Source organism: Hetaerina americana, unplaced genomic scaffold (genome assembly GCF_022747635.1).
Source record: "Hetaerina americana unplaced genomic scaffold, ioHetAmer1.1.p SCAF_1, whole genome shotgun sequence".
Lineage (NCBI taxonomy): Eukaryota > Metazoa > Arthropoda > Insecta > Odonata > Calopterygidae > Hetaerina > Hetaerina americana.
Genome location: NW_027286069.1, coordinates 101,389,478 through 101,401,929, shown reverse-complemented (window position 1 = coordinate 101,401,929; position 12,452 = coordinate 101,389,478). Strand labels below are relative to the sequence as shown.

The 12,452-nt window shown below is 34.1% G+C and overlaps 1 protein-coding gene across 1 annotated transcript in view; it reads left to right on the top strand.

Annotated features, from left to right (window-relative positions):
* nonC (serine/threonine-protein kinase Smg1) overlaps positions 1-12,452 on the top strand; it is a 122,146-nt gene that overhangs the window by 67,899 nt on the left and 41,795 nt on the right. Inside the window, exon 38 of the mRNA XM_071594137.1 lies at positions 28-147. Coding sequence (XP_071450238.1) covers positions 28-147 — 120 coding nt within the window. The remainder of the gene's footprint in view (positions 1-27; positions 148-12,452) is intronic.

Sequence of the window (12,452 nt, the reverse complement as noted above, 5' to 3'; positions counted from 1 at the left end):
ATAAAATTTTCTTCCATCACATTTCAGGTAGTACATATAGACTACAATGTTTGCTTTGAAAAAGGCCGTACATTGAGGGTGCCTGAAAAAGTTCCATTCCGAATGACTCCAAACCTTGAGGCTGCCCTTGGAGTTACAGGCATTGAAGTATGTATTACTTTGGTTTTCTTCTAATACTATGGCATTTTGTTAGTTCTGTTCTACATTCTTTTTATATTTTTACATTTTCCTGGGTCCTTGGCATTTATAGCATATCAATTAGTCAAATCAATCAATCATGGAGACAAGATTAAAGAAATGATTGGCAAAGGACAAATATTGACCAAGGGTCATTGATTTGATTCATATATGTCTTATGATACTAATTAAGATAATGCAGTGGAGATAGTTAATGACTTATTTGTTGCATAGCCAAACGGTGTATTTGTTCACCATAAAGGAAAATATGGAATTCTCTGGGCTACTGAATGGGAGGGTAATGATATTGGAAAAGTACAGTTAGCACAAAAATATTTAAATTAAAACATTTAATACTTATGGTAACCTTTTATTTTGTGAAATTAAGTGCTTTTATGAAAGACCAGGTAATTCAGACCTAGGTATTAAAAAAAACAGGTATCGAAGTTTCAAAGCTATTAATTTTCTTTGAGATTTTAATTATTAAAATATTGAGGTGCATTATAGAATTCTTTATAATTCATTTATTTTGAACCTGGACATTTCAAAGTTCAATTTTATTGGTCCCTTTCATTTTAAATGAGTTTTTACTGTATTTAAATCTAAGCATCCTAAGTAGTATGTTTCCTCATATTGAAGCCAAAGAGAAGGTGTCTTACATTAGTTCAGGTAGTTATATCTACCTTTCTCTGAAGGCAGCTTTGGGTGTGAGTCATTCTCTAGATATCCTCTCTGTCATCTCTTAGGCTGAGAAAGGTCATTGGGGGTGATGTTCTTCCTAGTTCTTATTCAAGGTTGTTAACTTCTGCTCTCTCAATCCCCCTTCCTTCAGCAATGTATCATTTTAGCTCATAATCTCATCCAAGTTGATTGAATAAAAGTTTTGTTGCCAATGCTGGAGTATATTATTATCCTAAGCTGTAAGATATTTTAACTGTTTACATAGCTTATTCTCACAAACACTCCATTTTTATATGAATAAGTGCAAGGTACACAACAGTGTGCTTAACTGCAAAGTGTATGCTCCTTTATACATTGATCAATGTGCTCCATGTTTCTCCCAATTTGTTTCGTTCGGAATTTCTTGTTCATTATTTACCTTGATTATGTAAATATTAACAGTGCTGTAACATTATCCTCCAATTTTATATCTGTATATATCTGGTGGCCATCCTCCAAGACAAGGCGCCCATCATAATCCACTTCTGACTTACCCTCAGGTTTCTCATGGGCTGAACCAACAGAGTTAACTTGATCGATGGAACTCAAACCCAGAACCTTTTAAGTTTGCAGGAAGTTGCATTACCTGTTGAACCCAAACAGCTGCCATAAACAATAGAATGCCCAAAGCCTTCAATTTGGCAGATTTTGATTGTTTTGCGCAATATTTTCTCAATTTTATGTCGATCGATGATTTTCTTTTCTGACTTTATTATTTAATTTTCAAATTCCATAACTGTAAATAAATCACCTTCTCTATATGGATAAATTATTAATGAGAAGGGAGACAGTTTACCTAGAATAAATGATTACCAGTGATAACTTAACTTCAGAATGGTAGTAAAGCATTGCACAGCCATTACTCTCATGATTGCATTGGCATTGGTTGGCTCACAATAACTGCAGTAAATGATAACAAACTTGTCATGCAGCAAGTGTAAAAAAACTTACAAACGTAGTGTGTAGAAAATGCAGCAGAAGAGTGTGGTGTTTTTGTTTTAATCTTAGGAAAAGTGGCAGACATTGGAATTGCGGTGAGCTTTGAGCGTAACACATGTTTTAACACCTTTGCAGAAAACTACAACGAATCCAAAAAAGAAAGATTTAATCCAGCAAATTTTGTTAAACCTCTCCAAAAATCTAAAATATTTATTGTACTAAAGTTGATACTTCTGGAATGGTCTTCAATATTTATTTTTTATAGTAGTGGAGGCTTCTTTAATTGTACCGATGGTTAAATGGTATAAATTAGTTTTGAAAAGTATAAATATGATGAACATGATGCTAAATCATTCTTTTTTTGTAAAGAAAGTTTGAAAATAAGTTCTTAATCTTATTATCAATCATAAAAATCAATAAGAAAAGTTAGACAATCACCAATCTAATTGATGGCCTTGTGCATTCTTTGAGGAAATAAGTCTGAGAATGCTTGTGTTAATCAGGTAGGTAATGGCTTACATTTTTTGGCTGTTGTGGACATCATTGATAATCTAAGGAAATTCTTTCAAACAACATAATGTTAGTTTGCACAAAAAACTAACAACAGTAATCAACCTGAATGTTGGTGTAATAGGTGAGTAAATTGGACCTGATACGAAGTCCAATGATATGTGAAATTCACACATTAGGAGCGTAATAAGTGGGGCCAGTTCCGTTCCCTGTGCCGCCTGTGATTTCCCAGAATCCCGGTGATTTCCTGTAATGAAGCATATGTTATCCCAAAAGTTACACAGCTTGTCGAACTTGGTTCCTTTGGGTAGTAGCCCAAATCTCTGCTCACTTGACTATCATGCCATAGCTAGCTCAAATGTTTTAAGAAATGCTTTTAGTTACCTCAAAACATAATTCCAGTCAATGCTAAGGTGTTTTAGGGTTATAACTTTATTTTAATGATGAAAATAGTTGGAGTCATATATGGGCATGCATGATACCTGAGCTTATACAGTAAATACCTAAACTGCCTATGTACTGTTCAAGTTCTTCTTCAGTTTTAAACCAATGTCAAATGGCAGGGACCTTTTTTGCTGTTAGGTGTGAATTATCTTCTCTCCAAGGTGGCTTATATTTGGAGAAGAATTATCCTCATGAGGCCTCAACACCCTTTATAACAGTTCTGGTTTATGCCTACTTAGGTTCTCTCTTACCCTTAATCTGCTTATTAGAAACCTGAATGTCAGCAGAATTCTTACTGGTTCTGATGATGCAAACTTTCAGTTGCATATTCTGATAACTCATTGGAGATTAAATTCAAATTAGCATTTGATAAAAATTTGTCATGCAAGAAAATTTAGCGTTGCATTGAACCACAAGGAATTTCTCAGGAGATAATTATGTTAAAGCTGTGGAAGCTGGTGCATTAAATCCTATGAATATGGATGGATGTCTATTTCTTGCTATCTTGTCGTATATCTTTGGTTGTTTCTTGCATAGAAATTTCCAATGGATATTTTTTACCAAATAATTGTGAATTTCCACTTAATGACTACTCTCTTATTGGGCTTGACGTTTCATTCTAGTAAGAATTATACATAGGTATATTATTTTTATGTATAGCATTTATCAAATAATAGCATGATAGGTAGATGAAGTCAAATTAGTTAATGAGAGTCAAATATGTAGTTGCAAGTTGTCACATTTTATTGAATGATACTTATTATAACATTAAAATTACATATTTTTACATTTGTCAGTAATTAAAGCTTGCTAAACTTCCACCAACTTTCTCATTATTAAGTACATTTTTGTTTTACTTGATAGGTGATGTTAAATTTGAACAGTTAAATTTATTTTTACTTAATCATTGGAAAAAAGTTACCTTTTCACTCAATATAATTCAATTTCTGTAGAATTAGAGAAACCAAATCCTTTCTGGTTCTTTTGCTGTTTTTTTTTTACCCTGTAAGCCAACAAAATACATTCGGTGAGATAATTCCCTTTCAGAGGTTAATTAGAATTGACGTTCCTAAACCTTTTCTCTTTTTAAGACCCGAACAATTCCACTGGATATCTATACTTTCCAGGCATTTAATTGTACACGCTATAAGAGCCACTGACAGTCTTCTAAGTAGTAAGTGTGCATATCTTAGTGCTTCTAAATATGTTCAGTGTTGACTGAAACTTATGTGAGTTCATGCAATTCCTCATCTGATTCTGTCATTGATTTCTTTTTTCTGTACTTATTGTAGCATTTGTTCCACTTTCTCAAAATGAACCTAAGAAATACCCTCTTTAGTTCAGCATTCTTCCACCCATAAATAATGGGGTTAACTCCTGAGTTTGACATAGCCAAGGAAAAGGTAGCCCTGTATATGTTATATGGAAGGTGGAACCCATTCACTAGCAGTGCACAAACAACAATGTAAGGTAGCCAAAGGAGCACAAATGAGCCAAGGACCAGTAAGACCACTATTGTGCTCTTAGAGAGAGGGCGCACTGTTGTACCCGCACTAGTCAGTGATGGGAAACGAATATTCCAAGGAGCACTTCGTGGGTCATCTTGAGAGCTACATGAAGATGATCTTGTTTGTAAGACTTGATGAGTCTCACTTTTATCTTTCTCCGATGAGGAACTTTGCCTTAAATCCTTGCAATATGATTTTTCCTTCTTTGTATTATCCTTGAAATTGTTACTATGCGAAGAGGTTTCAATATTTGATATATTTTCTAGGCTTATGCAGTCATTATCACTGTTGTCATCCCCATTTGCTTTTTTGATTGATTTTTTGTCTCCATTTTCGGATTGTATTTTCGATTTTGAATTGAAATCACTTGTCAAAAGTGTAGTTTTATCAGCCTTGTAGCTATTACACAGTGTTTTCATGTTGCAATTATTATTCTCCCCTTCCTCATTATCAGTATGATTCGCCATAGTCTTGTTATTTGTCAAATCCAGATTGTTAACGCACAATATTAACTCGCCTGATTTTTTATTAGCATTGGAGTAATTCATTGTCATTTGAAATACATTCTTTAGGTCAGATTTTTGATCTGCTATTATGTTTGGAGAGTCTTTTGTCATAGTGTGTTGACAGAATTCAATATTCTCGCAAGTGAATTGAGGAAGTTGATGGATTATATTTAGGTGTTGACTATTAGTTTCCTTAGGATTATGAGGAGGATGGTCTCTGTATTCAAATTCTTGGTTGTTCAAAGTCAGTGGGTTTTGGTAAGAATCGTGTGTATCGGTGGCATGTCTTTTGTACTGTAATCTCTCAATATGTCGACCAAGACTGATGGTATAAAAATGGCCTTTAAGGTTCTTAATAGCCCTGGCAATGTTGTCAGTTTGACAATCACGTAGTGCAAAAGACTTTTCATCATTTGCTTCAGTAGTAAATGCACTCTCTTCCCCCTCTGTTATTTTGCTCTCATATATGACATTACCAGAGCATTTGTTTTCTCTTTGCAGTATTTCTTCATGTGTCTTATCATTCTTCTGCAAATAGCCATTGGTGCCTGTGATATTACCTCTACTATTATCACACATTTTTATAGCCATCTCAGCTTGAGCCTTGCTACTGACTATTGGTTTATCTATATTGGGATGGCTATGAATATTTTGCTTCTCATATAATTGCTGATTACTTCTCCTGCGTGTATCAGCTGCATTTGATTGAATGGGATCTAATTCTTCATTATCTATGAGATCACTTTCCTCTTTTATTGTGTACAAGGTGTGAAAGGTATCAGCACCCTGGTAAAAATCTTCTAGTCTCTCATCTCTGCATTCTCTGTGATCATCTTCTACAGTGGTATGTCTGCATTCTTGTTGTGGGGGAAGTCCTGAGGCTCTCTGTGTACTACTTAGTTGCTTAGGAAGTCGACTTGTTGTTACCTGATTTTGTGGCTCACTGCTATTCTCATTTTCAATGGGGATAAATTGTGAATTAGGGATTCTGCTGTTTTCTAGTTGATTTTCATTTGTAGAAATTGATGAGCAGTAGGTTTTTCCGCTTTGACATCTCCTCCATGGAGGCCCTTTGCCATCTGCTCCCAGGAACCTACTTAGCTGAGAACGAGCCTCTTTCCCAATTCGCCAGTAGAGAATTGTGAGGGCCACCACAACAGTACTGAAGAGTGGTGGAACAACACAAGTGATGTATTGCGGCGTAAAAATCTGTTTGAGAAGAATGGTGAGAGTTCATATCAACCATCATGATGAATTAGGGTGAGAAAAACAGTGCAGCATCATTTACCCTAGCCAATTTGAATAAAATGATCCTGATTAACAAAAATCTATATAAATCAGAGATAAACAGAAATACTAATGATTAAACTAGGTATTAATTAACAACCTTCACTTTAATTTTACCCAATCAAATTTAAAAACTTGATGAACACTCAATCTCAAGTACTTTATACATGTATTGGAAAAATGATATGCATTAAAAAATATGAACTAGTTACTGCTTGTTAACTATACATTTGTTAGCTAAAATAATGCTTTAAAATGCTTTAACTTCATGAAGTGTTTGTCTGAGGCTTGGCCACGTAAACATTTAAGCAGCATTGGGTGACAGTAATGTATTGGAGATTGTACTTCTATAAATATTCTTCTACAAATAGTTTGTATTTGCTATTTTTTGCTGACAGAATGCTGTATTGTTTGTATTTTGTTCAGATAAGGTGGAAATCGAAATCAGTGAGGAATGGATAAATAAGGTTGCTCTGTCTTGAGGATATGGCAATGATTAAGATAAAGAAATTAGAGTAAATAACATGTGTTGCAGAAATCAGAAGATAACAATAATAAGAAATATTATTAACTGTAGGAGTTTAGGCAGGAAATGTAGTAATCACACCAAAACGGATTATGGCAAGGTTGACTCATATGTGCACTGAACTTAAGGGTAAAAATAGTATGTTTAGATGAAAAAAGATAATATAATTTGAGAATTACATATGTCCACAAATACTGGGGCCTTAGGAAAAAAATGGGAAATGAAAGTGAATAAGTCAGTCAGATTATATAATACCTCTGAAGAATTACTTTTAGGTTCATGATAAAATGAAAGGAAGACATTATTATAGCCTCGCTTGTAAGCTTTATAATGGAGTTTGACTGGATGACTTCATTACATCATTTTTAATCCATCCTAATAAAAAGAGTGAAAAGGAACAGTATATGAGGACCATTGTAATTAAAATTTAATATTGCACCCATTACGAATATCAATAAGAATCATCATGCAAACCTGTAATGAGGACATTAATAGAATTAATTACATTTATAATATAAGATTAAGTTTAATTATTTGCATAATTAAGCCACATCTTTCAAAAACTACCACACTCATCTCTTCCCCAGACCATCCCAATTCACTTTTTACAATTTTTTCACAATATTTAAGACAGGTTCATGAATTTGGAGATTTAGAGTACTGTGAATAAAGTTTTTTGAAAATAATTTAATTTATTGGAGGGCGAAATTTTTTTGTTTTCTTATCTCTGAAGGAAAATAAAATGTGATTGTCTAAAGTGACCCATAAAATCAAGGTTTCTGTGTTATTAATACTTAATAGCATGGGCCCCAAAGTGAGTGAGGAAAAAGATTGGCATTTGAGATATAATGGAGGAAGTACTTACATATGTGAAGCTGAAGAATTATTTGGTGTATTTTACGAGATATTTTTTAAGAATAATGCATAATAAGTTCTTTATTCTTTATAGCTCCTTAAAATTGTGCGATAGTTTTTAGAGCTCATCCCAACCTCTTGCTTATGGTTAGATTACCATCATACTCATATTCTATTAAGGGTGTTGTTAATTACAATAACTCTCTCTAGAAAAATTTCAGAAATCAACGGCTTCCTTTAAAGGCTTCACTGTAAGCACTGTGGGTTACTCTTTAATTAATCATACCAAAACTTTTCATTCTGTGTCTAAGTTGGACCTTTGTAGGGTTTTTAGTGGATGGACCTGATAGCTTTTTATTCTTCAGACAAGGATGGTCTGAAAGAAGTAATTGTATTGATAATAAAATATTAAGTTCTTTGACAAGTAAGGGGAAAAAGTTAGTCGTTGAAACACGTATTTCCTGGTAGAGAATAGCACAACAGCATAGCTGAGGTTGCACAAGGCTCAGGTTAACTGTTGATTATGCTTGAAAGCAAACTATGGTTGTTGGTTTCTTGAGTTAATTTTAGAGTTTCCATCTAATCGATTAAATTTTGTGTAAGAATTTGAGAAAATAAAATATGGGAAATGAAAATACCAAAAATACTTACTTCATCTAGTTCACATGCTTTTGCACTTTTCCATCTGTTCCAGTATGCTGGTACAGTAGATAACACTAAAGCAGACACCCAGCATGAAAATATTATTGTGCCAACCACCCTATGGAAATAAAAGCAATAACATTTTTATTACAAATTATTATAACTTTCATAATATTGAAAATACAGATTTATGTAACTTGGCCATACTTTAAAACATGATTGAATTATTATGACTTTGAGAATGAAGTTTAGGTAGATGTGAAATAAGTCATTTTACTGCTTCTAACTCATCATGATTAAAATTATGTATCGAACAAAAGATTTTGTGTTCATTTGTAAAGTATGATAAAATTTACGGGAACCTTTGTGAATGTGCAGAATGTATCATTACATATGGGTTGTCAATTAATTATTTGCCTAGCCAGTAATGGTAAATAAAAATTGTCATGAAAGTACACTACCTAAATATAAATTTGCGGATATCTAAGTTTTTTTCATCATTTACCCAATTAATCTAGGTTGTACAAGCAGCAATACAATGTTTGAAATACTAATATATTAAAAAGTCATCTTGTAGTATTAAGGTAACCAAAATAAATTACTTGTGGCTTAGAAAATGAAGCAAGGTCTAGTTTAATTAAAGCAAAGATAAAAATGATTTTGCTAGTTATCTTCTGCATGAATTAATGCAAATTCTTTTAATAGCAGAGTTAAGGCTTTTTACAATATCATTTTTCCATGAGGTTTAATTTTTTTATCCTTCTAAGTAAAAGCTATTGAATGAATAGTGCAAAATAAGTATGTCACTGCATCTATCGAATACCAGAATTGAGCCTGCATGGCATAATTATTATTTGACTTTAGCACTGAAAGATTGAAAAAGAATGTATGGTAGCTAAATATTTATTGTTATTTGCATAGCACTTACATACCAGATGTAAACCCACTAAGTCAAAGGGCAGGGTTACTAAAAATTTCTTGCTGGGCTAAAATGCATACACATATAAACTTGAAAAAAAAATTTTTTCCCTACTAAGTCCATGTAAATTCTCTCTAATACATGGAGTTCAAAATGTTTGTAAGTAATTGACAATTTATTACATACGAGGGTCATCCGGAAAGTAGTACCCGTTCGTGCCGCATGAAGTGCTGACGACGCGAGTAGCCGCTGGACGAGGTCAGATAGCTTCAGTGGCTTGTCTGCCTTCTCTGAGCCAAGTTGCGTGACGCTAGCATTGCCTGTGTTGTTTCTGTGATTGTTTACAATGTTTAAAAAAATTGAGAACGCCGCCAGTTGTGAAGTGAGGGCAGTGATTAAATTCCTCAATGCAAGAAACGTTCGCCCATGTGATATTCATCGCCAATTAAAGGAGGTGTATGGAGACAATGTAATGGACGAGTCGTCTGTTCGGCGGTGGTGTCGCAACTTCAACATGGGGAGGGGGAACACACACGACGATGAGCGTTCGGGGAGACCGTCTGTCATTACAGACCAACTGGTGAGCTCAGTTGACGAATTCGTGAGGAACGATCGGCGCGTCACAATTGATGACATCTGTGAGCATTTTCCCAATGTTTCTCGAACAATTGTTCATGAAATTGTTAAACACCATCTGCATTATGCAAAAATTTGTGCAAGATGGGTCCCTCGCGTATCTCAATGAGCTGGCGGCGAAGGACTATGCAGCAGGAATAGAGAAACTTGTCACACGTTATGACAAATGCCTTAATTTGCTTGGAGATTATGTTGAGAAGTAGTTTAAAGTATCCTCTTTCAAATAAAATTTTTTATGTTTGTTAATATTTACTTTTGTCTTTTTATTTCACGAACGGGTACTACTTTCCGGATGACCCTCGTATATCCTGTCTTTGAATGAATTGCAATTGTGAAATTTACTAAAATTTCTTGAACTTTTGGGATGATTTGAAAGTTAATAGAAAAATGTGTGGTGATAACAAGAATGTGTGTTGAGGAAATTTGTTTATAATATTGAGATTCCTCTTTGCTCTTAGAGATTTTGCTGTCATTGAAATATCATACTGTAAGTACTAGACTATGATATCACTAACCTCTTAATCATATATCGATTATAATGAAGGGGATATACAATAGCTAAATATCGGTCCACAGCAATGGCCATAAGGTTGCATGCAGATGCACTGCAAGCTAATGCAATTAGAACGAATCGTAGGAGGCATGTCCATTCAATTTCCCCAAGAGTGATGCCTTCATCTTGACGGATGGAACCTTCTCTGTCTGCTCCTTGTATGTAAAAAGTCATATGAAATGGCATTGCCAAGCCCACCAGTAGATCTGATATTGCAAGACTCAGCACAAAGCAAGATGATCTGGATGGAGGTTTATGACATTTTCTTGCCATCTCTTCTGGCCCCTTCCCTGAAAGTGTAATATAAGGTTTGCCTGAAGTTAGACATTTTTTTGTGCTAAAATGGTTAGAATATAGAGTTTTAAGTGCATTAGGATTTTATTATTGATTTATCAGTATTTGATGTGGCAGATTTAATATATTTTTTAAGCATTTATCACCATTAACACTATGTACCCATTCACTGTTCTGCTATTCATCAGCCTCAAATTTCTCAGCCTGCAGATTATTAGATTTTAGTTATCAGAGAATCAATCCATTTTCAGATGTGCTGTACAATTTGATATGTCAATTTGAAAATCATAATAGGGCTACTTTCAGAGACCTATCATATTTCAGGTCTTTGCAATGAAAACAATCACTTGCATTACCGGGGCATAAATCTAGCTCCTCTAATTTCTGGTAATGTTCTTTAAAAGTTAAGCTTTTAAGATTTAGCCTGAGAATGTTTTAAAAATTCATTCACAGCAGATTATTACATTGCATGCACATGTGTGTGTTAGCATAATAGAATTTCTGGCTGGTATCTTCGAAATTGGAGTGGACAGGTGATCTCTGATCCAGACTTTAATTTTTATGACTGAGGAACAAAGTTGTTGTTCAACTGATTGAAAAATTTTCACTTTGTTACTGGCTGTATACATATTAGTGACATTTTAAAATAAATGAATTTTTTAAATTGTTCTTACTTTCATGCTCACTGCTATGCAGTCCCATCTCTTTAAGTTGCTTCCGATTTGCATATTGCGATTTGGTCCGCTGGCTTCTTCTCTTAACTTTGGATTTCTTATTCCTATTTCTTCTTCTCCCAGTGCGTAATATAATAGCAATACTTAAACTATTGCCTGTGACAATAGCAACTAGTAAGAATGCATCCACTATTATCCACAAAAGTGCTTCTGGCCCATGCCCTGGCACTATTACTAGAGCATGCTCGGATATGTTAGGATTGTTTTTTTTCATCATTAATTATTTTTGCGAATGTAATTGAAGGCCAAATTAGACATACTTGGGAGATTTTGACCAGTGTGTAAAGTTGCCAATGAAATATCTGTTGAATTGTAATTTAAATATTTGTGTAAATTAGGTGAATTATAGAGGTCATGGATAATAATGGAATTCCTATATTATGTTAAATGTTATTTGGAGAGAAAAACTTTTACAGTAGTTAAATTAATGTTCAACCATACGTCATCTCAGCTGGTGGAATAATTTTTTCTATTCTCAACACTAATTCACAGGAGAGTTCGTGGGTTATTTCATTTGAGAACTATACTAATATGTTTGTGTGATACCATTCCTAAATGAAAATACTTCTGTGACAGTTTCAGCCTGAAGCCTACGGTTTAGAAATGTTAGTGAGGCTTCTTTATCTGCTAGAAATATGATGAATTCTCATTGGATTATATCCGATGGTATAGATTAGACAACAGTAATCTACTCGTTGGTTTGATAGGCAAGGGTAGTGTTGATCTAGTACTAAGCCCAATTGTGTGTGAAATTCTCAGGAATAAGTGAAGGGGAGACCCTAAGGGGTGGCTAAGGTTCCCCAGGATTTTTTCCCTGATCTACCAGATTTCTCAGGTTTTCAAAAAATCACTCAGCCTGGTTGAAGCTGAAAATGCTCGAGGCATCCACCAGGAATTAAATTCAGGTCCTCTGGTCAGTAGTCCAGCACTCCACCTACTGGACTATGATGCCTACTTATTGCATAGGTAGTTCCCTAAAAATTAATAAAGTATCTTTTTAAATGTTATTTCTTTACATAGTTATATTGTATTTGTAGGTTAGTTTATCATAGTTTTGGAAATATCATTTTTTGGAGCCTTTATATATGCATATATGTATATATAAAGTAAGTATTACTTACCTATGGAATCAATTCTACTTCCAATGAACTCGTATGCAATTCTTGTTTTGATTTTATTTGCTCCTGTAACTACACAAAAAG